Here is a 26,437-nt window from a genome sequence, read left to right as displayed (position 1 = left end):
CCAAATTTCTGATTGGGCAAGATCACACTCCATGGCAGCTGGTTCATTTGCTTCTCAAGATGACAGATGGCAAAACACAAACACAAAAAGAGGGAGCCATGATTAAGTAATGAGAATGCCTGCCACAATAAGGAAACTACTAAACATACTTTTCTCACTTTTCCTGGTAAACTTTTGCTTTGCTCAATGAATGCAAGTTGTGGAAAAACAAACATAAAATCAGCGCATTTAATTTACATTTTACAATACTATGTTATCTGTTTTGTAAGCTAATGAGCTGTAGGCATTTCGAAAATGTTAAATTGCAGTTTTATTGTGTAGCAACAATCTAGAAAATCTCTTTTCATTTACTGTTTCAAATTATATACACTGTAAACAACTCTGAAGTAGGGAGAGGAAAAACTTGACTTTGTGATATTTGCCTATAAAAGTGAGTTCACGGCCAGAATATTTTTTTTCTGAATGCAGGCAAAGGAGTAACTGGGGCCCTGGCCAGTGTTTTGCCCCGCAGATGGGCAGCAGTGTTTGTGAACACCAGTGTGGCAGTTGGCAGGGATTGAGGAAGGGGGATGGGCAGATTGCAATGGCACATGCTCCAATTCAAATTATCCCTGGACCCATGCAGCAGCAGAGGACCTGCTGGGGCCCAGGGTGGCATTCATTATAACCAGACACAGGCAGGTTTGATCTCTGCCTCCATCGAGACACCAGTCATACATGCATCAAATCTCAACTCTCTTCATTCAAACTTCACCTGCTTCAACAACAGCGCCTCAGTGAACTACCATTTTGTTTACGTGTATTTACCACAATTTGTCAGGAAGTGGTATGAAGTAAATGTCAAGGACCGAATGCCAGGAAGGTACTGAATGAGCTGAATGTACTAAAACAGTGTAAATGGGGCAAACAGTTGAACAGGAAGCATCATCAAGGTCATCAAGGTAATGCGAGGTGCATCCGATGAAGATGCAGCATGGTGATTAAATGACAAGACAATTAAAACGTGAATTAAATCAAATGTCTTTTTAAAGGGGCTGCATGTTTTCATTTGAGATCTTTTTAAAGCTGCCTGTACAATACAGTTTGTGTTCATTATCTGATGGGAAGTTACCAATTATCTCTAATTACATCTGTATTACTGCATGAAAAATGAGCTTTCTGGCATTTCTAATGCTGCTGAAGAGTTGGTGAGTGAGCGAGGGGAGCGCAAATTTAAAGACTGAGAATTAAATGATCTACATTATTGCTAACAACTACTGCTCTTCCTTGGGTATGGTGAAGTTAATTAGCAGATTAGGGTGTTAGTGTATAATATCCCATACTGCCCTGGGTAAAATTGTCCAGAGCAAGAAATAGCTCATTCTGAAATAAAAGTCTGGATTTATGTGTTTATGTCAAAATCAATCACATGTGCGCTTATATCTGCTGCACATCAATGGAATTTAAAAATGCCCATAGGGACTTATGTTAATAGGAGTGTTATGACATAAAAATGTTATGTAGCCTGCCGAGACTAATCCACCAGAAACATGAAGTGTAAAAATGTTCCTCTTGGCTCATCACTGGACATGTTGATGGAGGGGGGGGGGAGTGAAATTGACAATATCATTGTAGGAGCGCACTAAAGGGGCGACGGTCCGCTCCACTACACTGAAGTAGGGATGTCTACAGTGGAAGAAGAAGAAGGGGGAGGGTACCACTTTGTCACAGGCTGCTATGTAGATTAACCTTTCAATTAGTTGTTATCAGGTCCTCTCCATGTCTCGGCGCAAGCTTTTCAGCCTTCGTTGTAAGAGATCAAATCCCACGAAATCGCTTGGATATGTCGCTGCACATTTTATCCTTCGACGTTTTCCCCGATAATGAAGAGGAGTATCCGTGGGGGGGAAAAAACTTGAAGAGGTAAACTACCAGCAAATATTTACGGTAGCCTGTGCCCTCTTTTTCTTTTCTTTTTTCCTCTTTCATACTAGTTATATGTTCATCCTTGCATGAAACTTGGCGTCAATTTGTTGTGCCTCCTCGCCCACGGCGGCGGCGGACTATAGATAGATAGGTCGGTCGGTCGGTTTGTGTAACATCTAACCATTAAAAAAAAAAACGGTGCGAAAACCTAAAAGAGGCTGTGTATCGTTTCCTAATATAATATGGAAAACGAGAGCGGGGCTGAAGCTGAGAAATGGGAGCTAAAGAAACTAGCGATACGTAATTGAGAAGCAGTGATGAAGGAGCTACTCTCCCGGCAGTCGTGTTAACTTGTATTCCCCCCTGAACATGTTTTTTTTCCCTTCCCTCCAGGGCTCACTGTTTTTCCTCATTGGAGATATTTGATAGTTAATGGTGATGAAGAGGTCATGCCATCGTTGCACAGCGCAACACAGCACGTTAATAATTCCGCTGGCAGACGCGGAGCGAGAACGAAAACCTACTTTTTTCCTCTTTTTTTTTTTTTTCTTTTTTTTTTTTTCTCTCTTTTAGCATGACGGAACATTAATTTATCGCCCCTCGGTTTTTAACGTCACATAGTTGAGATGTTAAACACCAGGAGAATTACGGCTCCTCTCGGGGAAATGATGAAAAAGGGAGGAAGATAAAGACGAGGGAAGGCGATAGCTTAGACACATTTAGCCTGCAGGAGTCTTGAACGTGCTACCTGGAATTTATTTGGAAAAAAAATATATATATATATATATGTGTGTGTGTGTGTGTGTGTGTATGTGTGTGTGTGTATATATATATATTTATATATATATATAAATATAAATACATGTGTTCCACTTTAAACCTGCGCTACAGCCTTTGCTGGTTTTATGATAGATTTAACAAACAGCCAATTAAAGTCTAAAATGATCCAAATCACTTTCAAGTGTAACCAACTGTTTCAAGGAGGAATCTGAGTAAAGGTGGGCCGGCGCTGAACGCTTCGCAAGTGAGGTTAAAAATGCATCTCGTTTAGTTATTGCCCGGCCAGTTTATGCCCGTTATGGTGTGTTCATAACTTAATAAGACCCCGTCGCTGCGGCCGGAGCTGTGCGTTGAGATATTATGTGTGTTGGAGGTAAATGATATCAATTCATCACAGACGGCACCTTAAGAGGGCGGGTCAAACGAGCGAAGTGACAGATCATACAGCCAGTGCCGTGCCTCTTAGAGTGAGCTCATACATAAAGATTGACATGTGCTTTATCAAACCAGAAATCGGATCTTGTCTTTACAGCCAATATTGAAGTTGCTAGGGAGGGCACATTAGTGTAGGTAAGGTTTAATGAGACTCCATTGGATTGTAATCAGCGTCATGTCGGATTCATGTAAACTACAACATTGTAACAAAATGGCGACTGTTTAGGTGACATCAGTAATGCTGGCAACGCTGTCATTTATCTGCTCAACTCGGCGGAACGCAACTCCGGGTTCGTTACCTAGTTGTTACCGGGTTTCTGCCTTCGCCTAAGCGGCTCGGCGGCGTTTTTGCAGGCGTCCCTCCGACGTTTCACGAAGACAGCTGTCAGGGAAAGTGAGCATTGATTGCAGGGCTGTCATTAGAGACCGAGCGCTGATCGGTTCGTCGTTGCGGGTGACGAGCTGTCAAAAGTCGTGTGCGGACAACTAACGGTTAAACTTTACGTACGGTCTCCTCTTCTTTTTTCTTTTTTTTTTCTTTTTTTTTTTTTTTCCACTTTGCGTTTTTAGTCTATTTTTGTGTTTCTGACTAAGAAATGTTGCGGTGACATTTTGGAAATGACGTGCTACGGGAATAAATGTTAACTTTTTTTTTGTCGGGGAGGAATCTGAAACCGAAAATATTTATCTGTCGAGGAGATTGTTTATACTTTTCCCAGAACTCGGTAGAAGTTTCTAGCTACCTGTCACGGTGTGAAAACTTCTTACTTTTACAAAATAGTCTCTTTTGAAATGGACGTCTGGTTTGGTTGTGTGGATTACACCGTCAGACTATGGATTAAGTCTAATTTCTTTAACAGCCATGACAGCTCCTACATCTGTTTTTATCCATCTGTTTCTCATGTTTTAGCACATCTTAAAAGTCCTGCATTCCTCTGGCTTAGCCTTTATATGCAGTATGCTATAACCTAGTGTACAGAATGTGAATAGGAAGAAATAACCACCAATTACACAAGAGTTTGCTACTTAAAATGCATTTGACCAATTTGTTTTTCTCTTTTTTTTTCCTTTTAGATTTGATCTGGGATTGAATAATTAAAGCTCCAGGTCAGCGGGTAACTACCATTGTGGAATTTACCAGTGCCAACTTTTCCTCAAGCTCTATGTCAGATACCCAGGATTGAGAAGAAGTATGTGGATGCTGGTGTGGAACATAACTTTTTGACCTTATTAAGGATGTGGATGTACCCAGTGTTCAGCAGCAGAAAGGGGGAATCTTTATGGATCACATTTTTGTGTGTCTAATTGTTCAACCATGGTAAAACTTGCAAACCCTCTGTACACGGAGTGGATTCTTGAAGCAATACAGAAAATCAAAAGGCAAAAGCAGAGGCCCTCAGAGGAGAGGATTTGTCATGCGGTGGCCACATCGCATGGGCTGGACAAGAAAACCGTCCTTGAGCAGTTGGAATTAAGTGTTCATGATGGCTCTATTCTCAAGGTTACAAATAAAGGGAGCGCCTCCTACAAGGACCCAGGAAATCCCGGGAGAGTTGGATCAATCCCGCCTGCAAACGTGTCTGTGCCATCAAAGGAATCTATATGGAATTCAAGCGATCTGCGCCATATTGATTGGAATAAAATACTTAGGAGGGCCATTGAGGGCCTGGATGATACCCATGGCTCCTCACTAAAAAACATCGAGAGGTATCTGAGGAACCAGGATGACCTCTCAGTCATTGTTGATAACCCTGCTTTCCGGCAAAGGTTACGGCTGGCGGCCAAGCGGTCGGTTAACAACGGCAAGTTGTTAAAAAATGGCCCGCGGTACAAGCTCAGCAATGGCAGTGCGGACGGAAGGGGCTCCAGGTGTCCGAGTACTTCCTCCTTGGTCCTGTCATCAGTGACACTCCTCCCCCATGAGCGAGACCAGGTACACACACCTTGGCCTCTGCCCTCTCACTCCTTCACCTCATGCCAATTCTCATGTCAACCTGCCCTTTGCTGTGTCTTATGTTGTTGTTACACCAAAGGACAACATCCCAGTGACCACAGTAGTAAAATTGCTGCCAAAATAGACTGGTTATCCATGTGTTACTGATTTCAACCTTCTTACACAGCCTTAACATGTACTAAAGCTTTGTTTAGTGAGAACTAGGGACTTTTTTGGAACTTTAACAGTGGCATTTCCATGATATCAGTACCAAGGAGGGAGGACGAAAGTTAAGGCCACCACTAAGAGAAATTTTCTTGACAGGACTTTTACAACTGTGGTCTTAATCTGTGGGACTCTAGCTTGGCAGATCCGGAGCAACGCCATCTAGAGTGTGTCCCTTTGGGGCCGTGTTTCCTTTAGTCTCCATAATAAGAGAGCTTGGATAATCAGAAAGTCATGCTGACTGTGTGGTGGCCAGTCTGCTGTAGGCTTCCCACACGTTATGTAACTCTAGCCTAATGACCTTAAGGGATGTGGCTGGCTGTCTTGTGAGTTGCAAAGCATTGGTGAACAGAATTGGTATATTTTGTTGGAAATTTGCAAGGTCATGAGCATAAACCGGTCTTCGCAAATAGGACTGAGAAACGGGAGCTGAGGTGTGTGTGTTGGGACAGAAAATTCTCAGACTACATGCAGCTGTCATGACCTTTGTGCTAACTGAGATGCCCCAGAGAGGAACTCAAGTCATATAAACAAACTTCTAGGTTGCATTATTTCCGCTTTGGCACCTCAGGGGTGGTTTATAATTTACAGATTGTGTCTCTATTACTTATGCTCAGCTATGATGCACACTGCAGATAAATGCGTGTAAAATGACTGCGCTTTTGTACTTGCTTTGCAATTTTAAAAGACACTGTCTTTTAAAAGCACAGGAGAGAGTGTCATGGAAAAAAAGTTTTCAGTGTGTGGCCCTAAAGTGCGGTGTACAGTCATCTAGATAGTCTGTTGTGAAGTCTCTCTGCTGATTGTGTGTTGAGGCCTATCAAGGTGAAATGCGCTCTAATTGTCTATGCACAAGTTATTCAGCCAAAGTGGTGAGCAGCATCAGGCTGTAGAGATGTCACCCTGCTCCCCACCAGTTTCACAGTGAATAATCAGGAAGTGACACCTTGATACTGCAGCCACAACTGTGATGGTGTCTGTGGTCAGGCCAAAAGTGAAACTGAGAACTGTTTAGAGACACAGTGTCCTGCAAAGGTTCTCATAGCTGAGGAGGGCCTGCTGTTTTCCATTTGGAACATTTCAACCTATTGCTCCCAGCCTGATGACATCACCTAGCCCAGTCCAGGTTTACCATTCACTTCAAAGGATGAGACATCTCTCTGCCTGTTCAGTTGTGGAAGCACAATGTGTGTTGAGAATGAGAGATACTTTGGGGTAAAAAAAACAAAAAAAAAAACAGTCTTGGTTTAGAGTTTATTAGACTCTGAAGAGACTCTGGCAGGAACAAAGGCAAGGAATGAGAGTTTTTTTTTCCTGCTGTGTTATGCAACCACTTGAGCTCTCTCTCTCTCTCTCTCTCTCTCTCTCTCTCTCTCTCTCTCTCTCTCTCTCTGTCTCTTCCAGCAGTGTTCTAATAGGACCCCACCCCCTCACTCAGGACAGCCTGCTCTTTTGAAGCAGCATAATTTCCTGTAATGTACTTAATTTAGAATCCCCAAGTAAATCATCAACATCTCTTCAGCTGTGTTTGTTTCTCTTTTTTTTTTTTTTTTTTTTTTTTTTCCGTTTTTCTGCTGTGCAGATTGCAAATTGCTATTGGTTTTAATCACCAGGCCTAAGAATATTTCTGATGGAAATTAATTCTCCAGTTCCTGGATTAGACTTCATAGCTCAGTCAGTGGAGGCTATGTTATGAAGTGAAGACTTACACTTGCCGATCAGTTCAGAGCATTTCATCAGTAATATGCACAGGCTGCACATTAGCAAAGACTTCCTATTAATTTCATGCTCTTTACATTAAGTTTCTCACTAGTATCTATAATTCTCTTGTAGAGATCATATTTATTTATTTATTTATTTTTTTAACCTGAAATCTGAGTTTCAAGGCTGACATGAACAATGTGATTTCAGTTTGCCTCTCCAGTCTACATAATAAAAATGACATGCAGGTACTTTTTGTATGTAAACAAGAAGTAATTAATCACAGCACTGAGGCCTTGTTTTCAAATGCCTCTGGCTGCATCCTTTAGCAGTGAAAATGTTGAATGGCTTGTGATCAAGGACAAATGCTAATATTCTGTTTCTGCTCTGAGTGAATGTGGTTTGAACTTCGAGGAGCCTTTAATTGCCAGGCTTGTGCAGTCCAGTTAAAACATTAGAGTTGTATGTAGGGCTGCAACTAGCGATTATTTTCATTATTGATTAATCTTTTTGATTGGTCTCTAAAACATCAGATAGCCATGAAAAACACAGATTACAGGTTCTAAGAACCCACAATCTCCTCTTCAGATGGCTTGTTTTGTCAAACCAACAGTCCAAAATCCAAAGACAGTCAATTTATAGTGATATAAAAGAGAGAAATCATCACATTTAAGGAACTAAAGCTAGAGAATGTTTGGCATTTTAGCTTGATAAATGACCTAAACTCTTGATCATTTCTCAAAATGGTTGGCAGTTAATTTTTTGCTGATCTAATAGTTTCATCCCTGGTTATGTTCAATTGGAATATGAACAGTATAACCAGGAGTGTTCAACAAGATTGTTTGCAGTTGTAGACCTGACAAACCTATATCTGAACTAAATGTATTTTATTTTTCTTATTTTTCTCTTCATAGCATGAAACTGTATGAAAATCACTGATTACACCTGACTGGTAGTGTTATATCCTAGAGGTGCAGTCTCATCGCACAGTTGCATTTTGGTGTTTTTTATTGCCATATTCACAGCTGTGTGAGCAGCAGTCAGCTCCTAGTGCTAGTGCCCGCTTTCAAATATTGACCTGGCAGGTTGGAAAATAGAGTAATCATTGATGTGGCTGTAAACTGCGTACCTTCACTGTAACAACGAATTGATACAGCAGCCAGGAACAGTGACCAAATTCACACTGTATCCTTGCTGCGTTTCCCCCTGGGGTTCATTTGGATGGTGTGACAGGTTGAAAGGTTGCTCCTGTCTCTTGTTTTGTTGATGGACAAAAAAAAACAAGAAAAAAAAAACCAATATTTCCCTTAATTCAACTGTCTGTCAGGAGGGTTTCAGAACCAATAGAGATTTGGAGGTCGGAAATTTGGTTGGGGTCAGGAGGATGATCTGCGTCATAGAAACCAGGAACTAATTATGGGCATCCCCAGAGTGCCCTTCAAAGCTCCAGTCAATTGACAAGGCCTTAGTGTGTAAACTGATGATGAGGTGGGTTATTTATGGTCACACCCTCAGTGTTATTTTCTGTTGAGAAATTCCTCTTAAGCAGGAAAGGAGGCAACAGCTTGTAGGATGCTCATCTACAGCTCTGTGTGTAAGGGACACCTTATGAAAGTCACAATGCATCAGACTGAGTGTAGTCGGGTCATGATCTTGGTTGGGTTTTGACTGGCTCCTGAATGAAGAGATGACACTAAGTCTTTCCCGCTTTCCTCTGCAAAGTCAGCCTCTCTTCATTCTGAGTGATCAATGAGGAAATCCTCTTAAACCTTGAGCTCATATTTTACTTCAGAACTTTTCCGTAAGCCCTTAAATGAGTGTTTGTTCTGAGACTTGCAACATTTACAGTGGATCATGGCAGTAACAATGAGAGCATGTTTTATTATTGAGGTAATTTGATTACATGCTGGTTAATCCTTTCCGACTGGAGTGCAAGCTTTAAGAATTGGATTAAGCCCTTAAACTATGATTACTAAGATCACTTACCCATTCAGATGTGATGGATAAAGGAGGTGGATCTCAAGCGCAGCATATCTCTGAGGATGAGATTCATTTATTATTCATTTCTAGTCTGTGAGAACTCAACTCTTTTTTTCATTCTCGGGCCTCATGCTTCCAGTTCATATTTTTGTGTTTTTTTTTTTTTTCTTAAATCCACACACTGGTTTTATCTTCTTGCTTTAACCAGCAATATGTCTACAGTGATCACAAAAACCTGACAAGATAAAATGTCCGAAAACAAACACAGCCTGTGCCCCTTTATATTTTATATTATCAAACTAATAGTTTATCTCTGTCTGTGTTCCCACCCAGCTCCGGGTTGACCCCATCCCAATATGCAGTTTCTGTCTTGGAACGAAAGAGTCAAATCGGGACAAGCGGCCAGAAGAGCTGCTATCCTGTGCAGACTGTGGGAGCAGTGGTAAGTCGCCTTGTGTAAGGCTTCAGTAATTGGATGTTCACACTAGTCATAACATACTATAGACCGGTCTGTTAGTCTCGTAGCACAGCTCAAAAGCAAGAGTGTGAATATGAGGACATGGGGTGGGAAATATAGTTATAATATAATATAATATAGTTAACATCTTAAACCTTGTGTTTAATGCAATGAACTGTGTTCCATAGTTCATTTTTATAAAGATATAACATTGTCAAGATATGAAAGATGAGAATAATATGGAATTATTGCCCAGTACTAATGAGAAATGTTAATTTTAGAATAGTAGCAGTGAGGATTGGTTGACATCGATAAAATCTTCTATCAACATATCTATAATGGCATTTTTTTTATATCACAGTTATATATGTAATTATTTTATTGCTTTACTGTTATAGCATGATATTGTGAATTTTTCTGGAAATTCAGTTGGCCAAATATTTTTATAACTTTTTTAAAATGTCTGTTTTTTTTCTGCCTGAAACACCTCAAAAATCATAGTACCTAATCACACTGATGCACAAATCCTACAAATTCAAATGGCTGCAATCACCTAGTAAAACCATTGATACTAAAGCTGCCATATAGATATTAAAGCTACCGTAACATAACGATCAGAGAAAAATCTGTGATTGTTGACACATTTCTGTCATCTGTCAATATAGAGCATATCATCATATCACCCAACCCTGGTAGCATCAGTTCTCAGCATCGGTTGAGCAGATGTCACATTCTTGCTCCACATTTTTCACTTCCTTTTAAGGGATTTATTGGAAGAAAAATGTTCAAATTGAGTGGCTGAAGGGATCGAAATTGCTTGCAACCCTCAGTGGGCTCAAGAAGGGCAGAAGCTCCATAAGTGGCCATTAGAATCTGAAATCATTTTCGCTCAATTTCAGATTATTCTTATAGCACGCACCAGGCACAGTGGATCAAAGATGAACTCTTTTCCCGCTGCAGATTAGTGGCATTTCCTTTACTGGTCTTTTGTTCCAGAAAAAAAAACTGTTAAACCCCCCTCCCCATAAAATTACCTCTGCCAAGGAGTCATTTATGTCTGAACAATTATTTTAAATGCCGTAAGGAATTGTTCTCCTGGTGACATTTTTATAGCTCAAATTTGACTAAGTAGCGTCGAGGTGGTTTTCATTAACCGCTCATAGTGTACACAAATTGTTCTCTCACTGTAAAACAGCTGTTTTACAACCATGAGAGGGAGCAGGGTGAGGGAGAAGGCAAGCTTTTACATGACTTTCATGGATTGGCTTCCATTAGAATGAGTGCTGCTACTGTTTCTGCCTCATTAAGATCAAATTATCTGTAATTAGCGGCTCAGATGTTTGATCATACTGTTTTTAGGCACAACTTGTGGCGGGGGGAAAAAAAAGTGTAGCGGACATACAGGCCCACCATTGTTTTTGATGATGTAATATGTTAATATTTAACCTTACTGTGTCAGTAAATGTAAAGCCTTGTCTCTAGCTCTGTGATACAGACAGTGCTGGTAAAAAATGTGTCATGCTAAAATAAATTTTTGATTGCATCTGAAGGGCATCCATCATGTCTGAAGTTTTCCCCCGAATTAACCTCAAATGTGAAGAGATTACGGTGGCAGTGTATTGAATGCAAAACCTGCAGTTCCTGTAGAATACAGGGGAAAAATGCTGTAAGTATAATGTTGCATGCATCTTAACACGCACCATTTTCAGTGTTGTTGGCTTGGAGGTAGATTCCATTTTGTGCATCCCTGAGGATTTATTGGTTTTCCCTCAGATTTGTAAAGCCTCTCTTGTGCTAAATTGGGCTTATTTTTCCAAAAGACTTTAAATGACGGGAAGGTGTTACGTGTATGCAACAGGGACATCCCTTACACGTGCCTGCTGTTCCCTTTCAGGATGAGATGCTATTCTGCGATTCATGTGATCGGGGCTTTCACATGGAATGCTGCGACCCGCCGCTTTCAAGAATGCCAAAAGGTGAGGTGTTTACACTGTCTGGCTTCTCTGTTTCCCTCTCTGCTGTCAATTCAAAGCCCATTCTTCACAGACGGCCGTTTGGGGCTGTCACTCAGCACACAGAGAGGCAGCAGTGGCTTATTAGGAGCTTTGCATGCATATCAAATTATTCCAGCATCCCTGGGGAGATTTGCTATCTCTGGATTACAGTACTGACCCTACGGTGAGACTTGTAATGATGGTGCACCTACTGTAGTAGGACATTTGGTAGGCAATTCATATAAGTCACATAGCTTTGCCTAACAAGCTGACACAAAGTCTATATCTCTGGACAGAGAATTGACCCAATGTTTTTCTTATGGATTTTCGCTTTATGCTGAGTAATTGATTGTCATAGTGAGCTGGAGGGATTCTCGCCAGTTCTCGGTATTAAACGAGATGTTTCAAATGTACTGTATGTCCTCTGAACTGATGAACCCACCCAAACAGTACTCTCTGTGTTTGGACACCCTCCAGGAACCTGGATCTGCCAAGTCTGCAGGCCAAAGGAGAATGGGAAGAAACTGCTGCACCAGAAAGCCGATCAGATCAAACGTCGATATGCAAAGCCAATCGGAAGGCCCAGAAATAAGCTCAAACAAAGAATGTAAGTGTGCAATAATCTATGAAAGAGAAACTCCTGTTGAAAATAATAACATAGTACTCACTGAGTTAATTGCTTTGCAGTTCAGCTTTGACCTGCTGTTGTTGTTCGCAATGTTGTGTGTTTCCAGATCTGAGTAATTAATTTTGTGAGCACAATGTTATCATAACAGATAAAAATGATGGTCAAAAATACCAGAATAAGACCCACACTGTAATAAACTGGATTTATTCTTTACAGAGAATAAGACCACACCAAGCAAATAAAAAGTAAATACAAGAAACAGTGAAATCTTCTCTTCTAATCATAAGTAAATTGGTGTTTATTGACCCCAGCACAACTCAACTTCACAGAGTTGTTTTGGGTGCAAAATGTGTCAAAAAAAACACTTCTTTCTCATGCAGAAATAAAGAATAACTTCTAGAGATCTCGTTTACAGTGCTAAACAGTGGAAGATATACTCAGATGCTTTACTTTAGTAAAAGTATCAAGACCACAATCTTAAAATACATTACAGGTCCGTTAAAAGTCTGGTATTCATAATTGTAGTGCCCTCTTTGAGCAATATGTTATTATACATATAACGACATAGAATTGATGCATTAATGTGTAAACAGCACTTTAATGTTACAGCTGGTTGAGGTAGATCTAAGTTTAACAGCTTTGTATACTGTTAGGTAGGTTAATTTATAAGATTGCATCATATTTTAGAAGTTGATCACGTGCTTTTTTTGTTAAAGTCTTTATCCGCAAAGTAACAAGTAACTGTACGTGTAAGATGAAAGCAGTGGAGTAAAAAGTAATACTCAAGTAAAAGTATGAAGAAGCATAATACAGAAATACTCAAGTAAAGCACGTACCTCAAAATTGTACTTAAGTGCAGCACTTAGGTCAATGTACCTAGGCAGTGAGATATCACCAACTACAACAAACTTTGCTGTTCTTTCCTTCACAGCTCTGTAACCAGTGGTGACGGCTGCGTGGTACCACTTGGAGGAAGGGGGTCACCTGGTAGGGGTCAAAAGATTACCGTCTGTTCCACACCTTCATCTGGTCATGCTGCATCTGTGAAGGACGCCAGAGACAGATTGGCTGTTGCAGACCCCTGTTGTGCGGTCGACGCCACCCAATTCACCACTTCCACCCCCACCACCACTCTCCCCCTCACGCCCACCTCCACCCCAGCTACACTCACCGTTAACAAGAAAACCAAAGGGCTTATCGATGGGCTTTCCAAATTCTTTACCCCTTCCCTCAGGCTGTCAGTCATGAAGCTGTGTAGAAGTGCGTCCCGCCAAACAGTTGAGCTGTAGAGACAAGGGTCGGTCCAAACTGTCCAAGCCACCAGAGCCGTTTGCCTTTGCTGCTGACGCCACTCAAAAGATAACTCCCTTGTCTTCTGCACTTCCTCCCGCTCCCACGTTGCCGGGATTTAGCCCCCCCTCGCAGGTGTCCAGCAGCTCCACCTCTGCTAACTCGCCCCAGAGCTCTTCCAGCCAGTCTAGTGTTCCTTCCCTGAGTAGTCTCTGCAATAGCAGCCAACTTAAGGGACTATTTGACGGACTTTCTCACATTTATACTACTCAGGGACAGTCGCGGAAAAAGAGACTACCTTGCTATGCGCCGCCTAAGCGCATGCACCATAAGCAGGATTCACCTCATGCGTCCATAACGGGGCCCCAGCGCCTTGGAAAGAATGAGTTTACTAAAAATAGGTTACACTCCACATCTGCTGGGCCGGGCCGACCCAGAGGACACCCATTTAAGATGGTCAGTCGTTTCAAACGTAACCCCTTCCTTAAAAAGCACAGGACACTAGGCAGGCTGAGGTATAAAGTGAGCCCTCAGAAGGGAGCCCCCTCACCAGGAAAGGGAGACTTGACAGACGGAAGAATTAAGCCTGAGAATAATCATGGTAAGCAAGGCTCAAAACTCCAGCCAAGACCTGCGTCTCCACACCTTTAAGTTTCTTCTTTATTTTTTTAAAGCTTAACACTCGCAGTTATTTTTTTTTTCCAGACTATAGCTAATCTTTTCTTTGAGAAGACACCCTCAACATTCTAACAGACTACTAATCTTCTGCCTAATTTGAATTCTTTTAGTTTCTTACCCCAGTTTCGTTGCGTTTTGACTTGGCTTTGGAGTTTACGTGGCTTCCATCCTCTTGCCCGTTGGCTTTTGTCATAGTGCATGGCCCACTAACTCCCTCATGTTGCTCCTTGCTCTGTTCTTGACCCTGTGCAGTAGTGCACACATTGTGATCACTACCTAGTACAGGCTGTAGGCACATCAGCGCTCTTCCTCATCCCACCCTCACTCTTGAAATCACTGTCTCTACTCAACTTCACTTGCAGCGGTCACATACAACCCAGTGATTCACCCACCCAAGTTGAGTCAGAGCTGACATGATGATTATAGCCAGAAGTGCAGTATCCCTGATATTTCACTGTCTTCAGGAGTGAAATCACAGTTGAAAAAATAACACGTAGGAAAAACAAATGGATATATGTTCCAAGCAGTTCCAAACAACATAGTGCACGAACGCTACTTACCCCAGCACCACATTTCCATAAATATGTTAATGACACATCACTTCCACTTGTAATGGGTTTTTGTTTGTTAAGTCATGGTGTTGATGTCTTTCATTAAATTACTGCCTGCTTTCCAACATCAGTTGCTTTTCATGTCGACACTCGCTCCCTTCACTGCATCTGCTTCTTAATTCATGGGAAACTGTCTTGGTGGATGACTAAGCACATGAAAGCGGTTACGCAATTAGAGTGATTTAGTTTCACTTCATTACATTAGGGATTTTCATATAAACATGCAAAGATGATACATTATGAAATTCCTCAGAGACATGGCCTCAAACAGGCTCAGCCGCAGTACTCACAGTATAAGCACATTTGCATAGAATGCATTTATGAGATTATTCAGCCCCGGCTGCTTCAAACAGGCCAGTGCTGATGTGCTATCTGATGTGTTGATGTTGTGTCATTGTGCCTGTAACAGACCACAACGGGGAACTGCGTGTCAAGCAGGAGGCCCAAACGGACTTTGCGGCCATGTCCAGAGACCACGTCACAGAGGAGGACATTGAGACATTCACACGTGTCCAGGAACTCGCTGTGCAGGTGAGAAAACTGGGGAAAGGACTAAACTTCTTAAACATCGACTGGAGTTTTAGGCTTAACAAATCCAGTTTGCAATCTTATTTTTTTATCATTTTAAGTTAAACAAGTGAATTGACATGGAAAACACAATTTTCTATGTATATTTAATAATTATCCTAATCATCCTCAGTTATCTCCAGGTCCGATTGTCTCTCCCAAATCAGTTTAACATGGACAGTTGAGTAGTTTGTGGAGAAACTGAGCAGTTTGATGTGTTAAGGATAGGGGTGGGCGGGAAGGTAAACATTATTATATTGAAAGGTATCTGATGATTATCTTGATCTACGATTTGTATTATACAAATTTAAAATAATTGTCCTAATTTAAACTGTCCTTTGTTCCACAAGCCTCAAGAACCCTGGAATATTTCAGACTTTGTATTATTTTAGGCAGAGCAATAAGAGAAACCCCCTGAAGAAATACACGGAGTACTGAAAGCTAGTGGAACAGAAGTTAAACCCCGATGTCGGGAGGGACTAGATTATATAAATGACTCAAGTTTTGAAGTTAAAACTAGTGACAGATTTTGGTTAGATTTAGTGTATCTTTCATCTTCACATGAGAGCTATGAACTACGACCACGATTTGACAGTTTATAATAGATTATATGGACCGGTGATAAAAGCCACTAACATTGAATTATCTGGGTTAATATATTTATCCATTTACCTTTGCTAAATCTTTTCATAGAGAACTGGTTCTCTGATGAACGCAGACTCTGTGCGATGCCCTGCCGTTATTGAATTCGGGAAGTATGAGATTCAAACCTGGTACTCGTCGCCTTACCCGCCTGAATATTCAAGGTAATGTTGATTTTACACAATTAATGCCAGTTTCTTTGTTACTGGAGTTGTATTTTTTTTTTTTTCCTATGTCATCTCATGCTGAAGTACAGACCGCAGCTCTCATTTTTGTCTTCACCAGATTACAAAAGCTTTATCTGTGCGAGTTCTGCCTGAAGTACATGAGAAGCAAAAACATTCTCCAGAGACACTCAAAGAAGTGTGGCTGGTTCCACCCGCCAGCCAATGAAATCTACAGAAAGGATGACCTTTCTGTATTTGAGGTCAGCTTCCCTTTACAACAATAAAGCGATAACTGTATGTTGCATGAGATTCCACTGAATGGGTTCTGGAAGGAGGAGAAGGGAAAAAAGGGGGAACTGTTTGAACAGTGTCCTCTTGCTCTTTTTATTCCATGTTTAGGTTGATGGAAATGTCAGCAAACTATTCTGCCAAAACCTCTGCCTGCTAGCCAAGCTTTTCCTGGATCACAAGACCTTGTATTATGATGTGGAGCCTTTCCTCTTCTACATACTTACAAAGAATGATGAGAAAGGCTGTCATCTTGTGGGCTATTTCTCCAAGGTAAGAATTACAGAGTGATTATATGGGAAATGAAGGAATACCGCACATAATTTATGAATGGTGATACCGATACAGAGAGACCTGTCCATTTTTTGTAATGAGGATTTAGTTTTTTTTCACAGCAGTGCTTGAATGATGAGTCAGGTAATTGATTAGTCATACAAAAATGCCAAACATTCACTTGTTCTAGCCTTTAAATGTGACGATATGCTGCTTTCGTCTGTTTTACATCTTTTTAAATTGAATATCGTTAGGAGTTTGGACAGTTCCTCAGACAAAGCCAGCAATTTTAAGATGAGATTCTGAGTCCTGAGAAGCTGTGATGCTAATTTTCAATATTGCATACAAAACAAACCAATTAATCAAATTACAGATTAACCGACAAAAGGTAGTTATTATTGGTTGTAGCCATGATTAAGGACAGAGTTACGTTTTAGTGGAGGCTCATCACCCTGTGTGTGTGGTGTGCATGTGCGTGTGCGCAGCTTTAGACAAGGACAATGGCAGGTGCAGTAAATTGCCAGCTTCAGCAGAGCTCTGACATACTTGATCTGTTTCTCCTTCCCTCAGGAAAAGCTTTGCCAGCAGAAGTACAATGTCTCCTGCATAATGATCATGCCTCAGTACCAAAGGCAAGGATTTGGAAGGTTCCTTATTGATTTCAGTAAGTTCCTTAATGCTTTTTTAGACCGCTGGACTGAGTTTATTTATTTATTTATTTTTCCATTGGTCTTTACAAACAATTTCAGATTAAGGGGTGAATTTTTTGCTCGTGGCAAGGTGCTGTTATTTGGTTAAGTCTTTGAAGTGGCCTAATCAAGAGCATTCATGTTCAGTGCTTAGGCAATCACAGAGGATTAGGAGTGAGAAACATTACATTCTGGCTGCATACATTATTTGATGGCCAGTAGTATTTCACCTAAGTATTGCTTTAAGACCTTTTTCATAGAAAATGCCTCCAATTCTCTCTCCTTGACTTGTGATGAAGTGTAGATGCTGCTCTTATGTTTTAGTCCAGTAAATGCAGCACATACAATATTTAAAGCCTTGCGGTCCACTTACGAAAACAGTTGCTGCCTTGAGTGGGTTTCTGTGTTTAGGCAGGCAGTTTTTTGTCATTATAGGGGTTTTATTATTTTCAAGAGTTGTCTCTTTGCTGAGTTTGTGTGTGATGAAGAGAAGGAAAAAGAGTGAGTGCGGGGAGGGTGGGTGGTAATGGAGCATTTGATTTCCTGTTCACTTTGGGAGCCATTGAGACACAGAGATGCGAGAGGATCTGTGATATTGAGAGTGTGCTGATAACAAAGACAGGGATTAAGGGAGATTGAACACAGCTGAGTTCTGAGCTCTTTGAAGGCTTTATTGGAAAATGTAGCTTTGGAGCTGGAAGTTGTTTAGATTAAGATTTTCTGTTATATTGGACTGTATTAGAGGAACACTTTGTCTCAGGTAGCTGTGAAGGCAGGGCATTAGTGGGTGCCTGTGTAAAAAATGCTCTCTTTCAAATCATAATTCAAAGGACCCAGAGTAGCTTTTGTTTTGGTTTATTAATGATAATATACTTGGAAAATTACAGAGAATGAAATATTACTTTTTTCAATTAATTTATTTGAATATTCATCACTGAGTGTTTGTTATCACAGGCTCCTCTTAGCTTTAGTAATGAATATTGTTATGATTACTGAAATATTATGTGTTCACTGTTTGGTGATTAGATTTGCTTGTTTGGTTCTCGGTAGTGGGTGCACATTAAAAGGCATTAATTAATTTCATGCCGCTCATAATGGATGACCCTTGACAGGGCTGCTATAAAACTAATTACACAGATACATATTGGTATTAGGTTTTTTTTTTTTTTTTTTTTCTTCTTGTTCGTTATCTCTCATAAGTGCGGTCTCTTGTGAGCAATGACATCCAGCTGCTTCTCTGTTTTGCTCTGTCGCTTTGTTTCCTCTTTACTCCCCTCTTTCAACCTCCTTTGTTGCCCTTGCCAGCATGTATCATAGCTTCTGACAAAGGTTGAAAGAGAGGAAAACTGATTGCCTCGCCTCCCTTTATACTATTTGAAGGTGAAATCCTAAACAGGGTTCAGTGTCACATCCTTACATGAATATGTAAGCCATTGGGGTGGGGGTTTGAATTGCAGTCTGAAATAACCCAGCAGCAGCCTCTTCCTTGACTAAAGCATTTTGTTTTTGTTTGAATCGTGTCTTTTTAGGTTACCTTCTCACCAGGCAAGAAGGACAAGCCGGCTCCCCGGAGAAGCCGCTGTCAGATCTGGGTCGCTTATCCTACCTGGCATATTGGAAAAGTGTCATACTGGAGTACCTTTATAAGCACCAAGATAAACACATCAGTGTTAAAGGAATAAGCAGGGCCACTGGGATGTGTCCACATGACATAGCCGCTACTCTCCAGCAGCTCGGCATGATTGACAGACAGGATGGCAGGTCAGTTTCCAAACCGCAGTCTCCTTCAGCCTTTGCCGCCGCTTCTGTATGCTGTCTGACTTATCCAGGCCAGTGGGTATTTTTAACAGCGCATCCATTGATGCTGCTGAATATTGACAGAAGTAAGTCAGGCTAAGCACCCCCAAGGACATGGAGCACCTGCTGTCCCAAAGAGTTCGCCTTTGTGCTCACATTTAACCACACATCCAGGGTGTCCGCGGGTCCTTAAAAATTCTAAGATCCAATAATCGGAATTTTAGGCCCTAAAATATCTTGAAATGAAATTTAAAATGACAACTTAAATGTCTTTTTGGGAGAAATTTGTATCGCTCACGCTGTAACAAAACTACAAAACTAAACCAACATGGAACCAATTATCACTGATGCAAACTTTGCAGCCCGATCAGAATTTAGCGGAGCACGTCCAGCTAGTGTGTCGTGATTTGGTGTGCGCTAACACTCAAGTTAGGAACTTTGGGTATAAAGGCATTAGATTTGCATGGGAAGCCAGAAAAACATAAAGCCACCAACAGACGCGCACACACACACACACACACATTAGTCATGCATACACACGGTTCCATGTTGTCATGTTCACCTGACTGTTCATGTTACTTTGCAAGTAATTCTGGATGTCCAATTTTCCTTCATATCCTTTGTACTTTTTGCAAGTATGGACATTAAATGTAGAAACCCTGACATCACCTGCTGTCTACCCTGGCTCATTCTTTCGTGGACATGAACTCATAGGCTTTTCTCACTGTGACCTAGGATTGTGCTGATCAGAAGAGAGCGATTGATTCAGAGGCACAAGGAGAGGCTGAGGGCTAACCCACGTCACAACGAGGTGGACCCCGACGCCTTGCGCTGGACACCTTCCTCGAGTCTCAGCGCTGTCCTGTCTGAGGAGGAGCGGGAGGCAGAGATGGATGTATGTTTCCTTGTTCAATCAGCAGACGCTAGTTATTTGGTTACACAGGCCTGCAGTGCTGTTATTGAATGTTTGTTTGATTAGCTAAGGAGTTCAAATAGAGGGCATGAATGGGAAAGGCTCCCTCACTGTCAGTGGGCATCTAATGTTGTGCAAAATTGCCCTAAATCAGTTCACTACATAATTGATAGTGCTGAATATTCCATGAAATGCAATCTTTCCACGGTTGCTTAACGGAAATGTTTATCCATGACGGGCAAACATCCAATCAGTATGCCGCTCTTATTATCAGGAGAAACCTGCAGTGATTCACTTGTCATGATGTTAATTCCAATCTCTTGTTTTCCCATTAGCCTCATTGCTCAGATGTTGGAGCTGTGCGTGCTCCTTTCCCAGAGATAATGCGTCTTGTCTGTTTAATTACCAGGCTGAGCGGCTGAAGGAGCAGGCCAGTTGCTGGGAGAAAGAGGAGGTAGAGGGCTACATGATGACTCACGGTAGCAGGCAACCTCTCACAAAGGTCCACTGCAAGGTTCCTTACAGGACCTATGAACGCCGCCCTGCACCTTCCTGGACCCGGCGCATCCAGCAGTCGGAGGAAGCTAGTGATGACGAAGCTGATGACGACGACGATGATGACTACGATGGCGCACCACCCATCCTGACGAAAGCCCATGCAATGCTTGCAGCCAAAAGAAAGGTGACTTTTGTTGTTTGTTGATGCGAATCATTCTTCTTTTGAATCCCCACGAGTCAGCCTTTTTTCCCTGGTGGGACGACCTCCTTGATTATCTGAAGTTTTATTCGAGGACAAAGTGGAACTGAATGGATATCATTAGATATTTTCCTTCATTAGGGACCATGTTGTGTTCTCTGGTGAGATGGAAAGGTTTGATAAATATTCATGAATTCATTGGAGGGTTCAGTGGCTTCCTCATGTCATCTGAAGTCTCCCTGTGTGCCTGCAGCTGTAGATAATAGATAGTGTTTTCACTGCTGGTGTCGAGACTGCGCAGGCTAAACCTTGTACTATTGTCAATGGTCATGGTTAATTTACTGCCCTCTTCTGTGCTTCTTACATCTGTTCTGTCTATATGGCAGTGCCCCCTTGTGCTGGAGATAATATTACAGCCAGTTGCATGATGTCAGGGAGACCTTATCAGTAAAAACACTATGGAAACCAGAAAAGAATGACAGTGACTGTTGGGAGTTTTTTTTTTTTTCTTTTTTTTGTGCATTAGTTACAGTATTGATTTCACATTCTTGTGAAGGATTTCGGAGAGAAGAGTGGTTAAATCGTAGGCAGCCGGTGGGAAACAACTGGAGAATGTAAAATACAGACTGTAGTTTCTGCTTACTCTGCCTGTCTCATTTGTGGTTTTCCACGCCAGGCTGCATTGCTCAAACATTTAGTCTCACAGTGTGGTTTTAACATTTTACATTTAGTACAAAAGCCTGAATGAATTTCTGCTATATCCTCATGGAGGCCATCCACCTAGTGCCCTAGTTTTCAGTCTGCAAGACTACTTTGATGAGGGTTTTATTCCGTTTTCATTGGTTGTTCTTGTATTTGTGTTTCAGAGAACCATTGTGCTCAAGAAGAGAGGGCGTAAAAGAAAGAGAATAAACAGCAGTGTAACAACAGAAACCATCTCTGAGACGACTGAGGTGCTGAACGAGCCCTTTGACAACTCAGAGGATGAGCGTCCTATGCCGCTGCTGGAGCGCACCTGCAGAGTGGGCGAGATGGAAGAAGAGGAGGAGGAGGAGGAGGAACAGGAGGACAAGCAACCGATTATACCGATGAAACGGCGGCGAGGTCGCCCGAGGCTGGAGAAAAATGCACAGAAAGACGATCTTGAACACTGGAACGAAGGTATTTGCATCTTGACTGTCATAAAAATACTCATTATTATAATACATTGTAACCACTATTATTGTACTACATTATTTCACATAAAATTGTTTCTGGCAAAACAGTAAACTGTCTTTTATTGTTGTTTTTGATCTGTAGGAGCTGACGTCCTCTCTAAGAGACCTGGCAGACCCCGTCCAGTGAAACGGAAGAAAGGCTGGCCCAAAGGAGTGAAACGTGGCCCTCCTAAATGGAGACTAAAGAATGAACGAAAGATAGGCTTCAAGCTCAACCTTTACACACCCCCTGAAACCCCTATGGAAGCGGAGCAGCACCATATTCAGACTGAAGAAGCGAAAGGTGAACCAGACCAGGATCTTGTCAGTGCAGACGAGGGCAGCAAAGCAGGTAGAGGCCTGGCTAGCCCAGATATAACGCTAGAGAGGCTCCCCTCTGAGCCCCCGAGTCCCGCTGACCATGGCTCCCAGAAGTCAAGCTCCCCTGAAGGATCACCGGTAGCCTCTCCATTGTGCTCACCTGCCGCCTCTCCTGGCGCCATTTCCCCCAGGCCTGAGGATAGAGTTGATTCCCCAGAACCACCTGAAGATGACCAGCAAGAGAGTGAACATGAGCAGGAGTTCCCAGCCAAAGGCGTGGAACACAGCACAGAGGGTGCTGTTTCACTGGAGAATGACAACGAGGAAGATGATGAGGAAGATGAGCAGAGAACTCAAATAGAGGATCAGGATGCAGATGATGAAGATGACAGCCACAGCAAGGCAGCAGAACCTGAGAGCAGCAAAGCAGAGTCGGAGCAGAGTTCAAAAGAAATAGCCAAATGCGCCCCACCTTTTTTAGATCCAAAAGAAGACAATGACTCTGAGTTGAGTCAGCAGGTTTCTGCAGTACAATGTAGTGATGAGCAACCAGCTACCGCTGCAGAAAGCATCCAAGAGGCAGTGACAGACACAACAGTAGCAACACCACTACCCGAAGCAGTAGCTGTCGCTTCAGTAGCAGCCGTAGACTCTGATAACCCTGTAGTCTCTGAGTCAGAGGAAGAAAGCACGCCCAGTCCTTGCCCGGATCACCCACCTCCTCAGCCTGCAGAGAGGCAAACACTCAGTCCCGTGCTGAGGGAGGATCCCCCAATCTGCACAGAGATTGACTCAGAGACAGCCCAAGCTGTTCAGTCCCTGACGCAGGAGACTGAGCGGGAGACTGTTTTCCAAGACTGTGTGGAGAGCCAGGAGCCCTGCAGGAGCCTGCAGACCTACGCCCATGTGGCCCAGAGCCCCCAGCTCACCTCGCTGGATGACTGCCCCCAGTCAGACCACAGCAGCCCCCTTTCCTCCGCACAATCGCATCCCAGCCAGTCCGTACGCTCTGTTAACAGCCCGGCTGTCTCCATCCTGGAGAGCGGCTACACTCAGATCAGCCCTGATCACAGTGCCATCTCAGTGCCCTCGCTCCACAACATGGAGACCAGCCCCATGATGGATGTGCCGTCCGTGTCAGATCACTCGCAGCAGGTGGTGGACAGCGGCTTCAGCGATCTGGGCAGCATCGAGAGCACCACCGAGAACTACGAGAACCCCAGTAGCTACGACTCCACCATGGGGGGCAGCATCTGTGGGGCAGGCCCCTCCCAGAACAGCTGCTCCTATGGCAGCATCCCCCCCAGTGGCCTGGCCCAGAGCAGCTGTGCTGTGAGCCAGCAAATGGCTGCCGTAAACCCCGGCAGCTGCGGGATGATTCAGCAGAACAGCCTGAGCTCGCCGCCGCACTGCAATGTCAAGTCGCCACAGGGCTGCGTGGTGGTGGAGAGGCCTCCCAGCAACAGCCAGCACAGCCAGCACAGTCAACACAGCCAGCGCAGCCAGCACAGCCAGCACAGCCAGCACAGTCAACACAACTCCCACAGCAGGCACGGCCCACACAATCAGCACAGCCAACACAATCAGCATGGTCCACACAATCAGCTAAGCCAGCACAGTCAACACAATCCCCACAGCCAGCACAGTCACCACCACAGTCACCACCTGCAGCACAATCAGCTCAGCCAGCACAATCAACACCCTCAGCATAGTCTTCACAATCAGCACAGCCAGCAGCAGCCCATGGCCCAGTGCGCCATACCCACCAATTTCACCACCACCATGCAGCTGGCAGACATTCCTGAATCTGGCAACCCAAATTTCGCCCTCTACGAGAGGATCAACCACCAGGGGGAGTATGGCAGCGGGCACTACTCTCAGTCGTCTGGCCTCAGTCTGGCCAAGCTGCAGCAGTTCACCAACACATTCATAGACCACCCTCACTCGCTGCCTTTCAACCACTCGGCCTCACACCCCATAACATCTTATGCAAACACCCCTTCGCTATCATCGCAGCATTCCAGCCTGGTCTCCTTGTCTCAGACCCCACATCGAGTCCCCAACCCACAGGTGCAGGCCACCATGACCCCTCCCCCGAATCTCAGCTCCCCACCACCCATGATGCTGCAGCGCAACATGGGCATCTCGCCGTCGCAGCGGATCCAGCCCCAAATGGCCTCCAAGAGTCACATCTCTGCACGCTCCAAGTCAGCCCCGCTGTCGCACCACCAGCAGCAGATGTACGCCCGGCCGCCGCAGACTGTGGCCATGCAGGCACCATCCAGGACACTGGCCGCCATGCCGCGCATGAACATGAGTGTGAACATCATGCCGGCACCAGCCTACAACGTCAACTCCATGAACATGCCCTCCCTCAATGCCATGAATGGCTACAGCATGAGCCAGCCCATGATGAACAGCGGCTACCATGGCAACCATGCCTATATGAACCAGTCACCCCAGTACTCTATGCAGATGGGCATGATGGGAACACAGCCATACCCCCAGCAGCCCATGCAGGCTCCACCACATGGCAACATGGTGTACACTCCAGCTGGTCACCATGGTTACATGAACACAGGCATGTCCAAGCAGTCCCTGAAAGGGCCTTTCATCAGGCGGTAACTCGCCGCAGGACTGAGCTGGTTCTTCTCATGTGCATTTTGCTGTTTAAAGATGCACTGATCTGGCCTTGTTTTCTTTTTTGGTGTATTTTTTGTTATTGTTTATTACTTAAAAACCAGCAGCAGCACTTGGAAAGAATGCAAAAATTTTCATCAGTGAGTAAACTTTGAAGCTAATGTTAAAAAGTATTTTTGTTCCTCCAGATGGGAAGCCTTACATCATTACGATGAAAATCTATTTAATTAGTGTTAGTGTCTCTGATGTGTCTTTAGAGCAGGCGGGTTCAGAGCTCAGAGGTAGAGATTTCATCAGTGGTCTTGCAGTCGTGTAGCAGCCTCAAATGAAGCCATTTAATGTGCCTGCTACAAGTGGAGTTAGTGGCTGTTTGAACCTGTTCAGTGTACCTGTCTAACAGTGCTGACAATTAGTTTGTACTATACTCATGCCTTTGTATATTTAAATTATTGTACTTATTTTGTAAAGTGACAACTAGCATGCTTCAGTCTCTGTTAGTGACAGTGCATTGAGTAGTACTGTACAAGTGTTGTGCTTAATAGCAAGCCATTTTAAAGATATCTGGCCTTTATTAGGTTTCCCTCCACAGGGAGAAAGATGAAACTATATTTTGTTAATTCTAATAATGTAAAAAAAAAATGTAAACTTAGTCCTGTTTTCTGTTCGGTTTGAGAGGTTTTATTGCTATGTATGTATAATTCTGAAGTCTTTTGTAACAGATCTCCTTGAGGCAGCTTTCTGTTTAATAAAGCAGACTGATTTCTGTCAAAATAACAAAGCATATCTCAGTGTTTGTACCCTGAAAATTCTAAAACATTTCAAAATGTCCAGAAGTGTGGCAGAATTTAAAAGAACTAAATGATTATAACAATGAATAACAATAAAGAAAATATAAATTTAGTCCAAAGTTGATATTTTACATAATGCCTTTAAAGCTACGTTTTCATTCCATCTGTAGATTTGTTTTCTATCTTTATAAAATGTTGGATTTATATTTTACCGAAGTGTAGAAGAATAGAGCCTGTGAATAGACCAAACTAAGCTAATGGATTGCATGTAAAACGCAACTTGTACTTGTGTTTTTGTTTATATTGCTCTTTTGTAGCCTTTGTACCTGTACAGAGTTGCTGGTAAGAACAGGGGGGGGAAAAACCTGGCTATGTGCACAAAAATCGGACAGAATGACATTCTTGTATTTATGACTTTTCTCCTTTTGTCAGTCACTTAAAATGCTGTACATTTTAGCATAAGAATAAATTATGATTGACCATGTACATGATTGTTCTCCTTTAATTTGCTAGCCTGAGGGTGTGTCACAGAACGAGAATGCAGTGATACGATTCAGTGATATTTTTTTTTTCAATTTGTGGTAATCCAAGCCGCTGTTTTCTAAAAGTATTTTAAAATAAAAGGTGTAAGTAAAAAAGGAAACATGACTTGGACCTGACTGCTCTGAGACTTGATTTCCTTGAAATTTCACCCTCCAAAAATTTGACTTGACATGTAACATCGAAGCAAAAACATTCATGTCTCAAGTTTTTACCTAAAGTGCCAGAAAAACAACAACAAACAAACAACAATTTGCTAATTTAGACTCGACTGGAACTTGCCCTCAAGGGGCTAAGCCTTG

General features: G+C 42.7%; 1 protein-coding gene across 1 annotated transcript; it reads left to right on the top strand.

Moving 5' to 3' along the window:
* The first annotated feature begins 3,279 nt into the window (after nucleotides 1-3,279).
* kat6b (K(lysine) acetyltransferase 6B) lies at nucleotides 3,280-26,226 on the top strand. The gene is made up of 17 exons (XM_040136205.1): nucleotides 3,280-3,410; nucleotides 4,195-5,053; nucleotides 9,293-9,401; nucleotides 10,967-11,082; nucleotides 11,311-11,392; nucleotides 11,888-12,017; nucleotides 12,970-13,025; nucleotides 15,027-15,148; nucleotides 15,878-15,990; nucleotides 16,112-16,253; nucleotides 16,393-16,554; nucleotides 17,125-17,218; nucleotides 18,773-19,004; nucleotides 19,776-19,935; nucleotides 20,363-20,635; nucleotides 21,517-21,811; nucleotides 21,950-26,226. The coding sequence occupies exons 2-17, from the start codon at nucleotides 4,436-4,438 to the stop codon at nucleotides 24,790-24,792; spliced, it is 5,547 nt and encodes a 1,848-aa protein (XP_039992139.1). The 5' UTR covers nucleotides 3,280-3,410; nucleotides 4,195-4,435; the 3' UTR covers nucleotides 24,793-26,226.
* The last annotated feature ends 211 nt before the right edge of the window (nucleotides 26,227-26,437 follow it).

This window comes from Xiphias gladius, chromosome 9, assembly GCF_016859285.1.
Source record: "Xiphias gladius isolate SHS-SW01 ecotype Sanya breed wild chromosome 9, ASM1685928v1, whole genome shotgun sequence".
NCBI lineage: Eukaryota > Metazoa > Chordata > Actinopteri > Istiophoriformes > Xiphiidae > Xiphias > Xiphias gladius.
The sequence above is the reverse complement of the archived record's forward strand: the minus strand, read 5'-3'. Positions and strand labels throughout refer to the sequence as shown.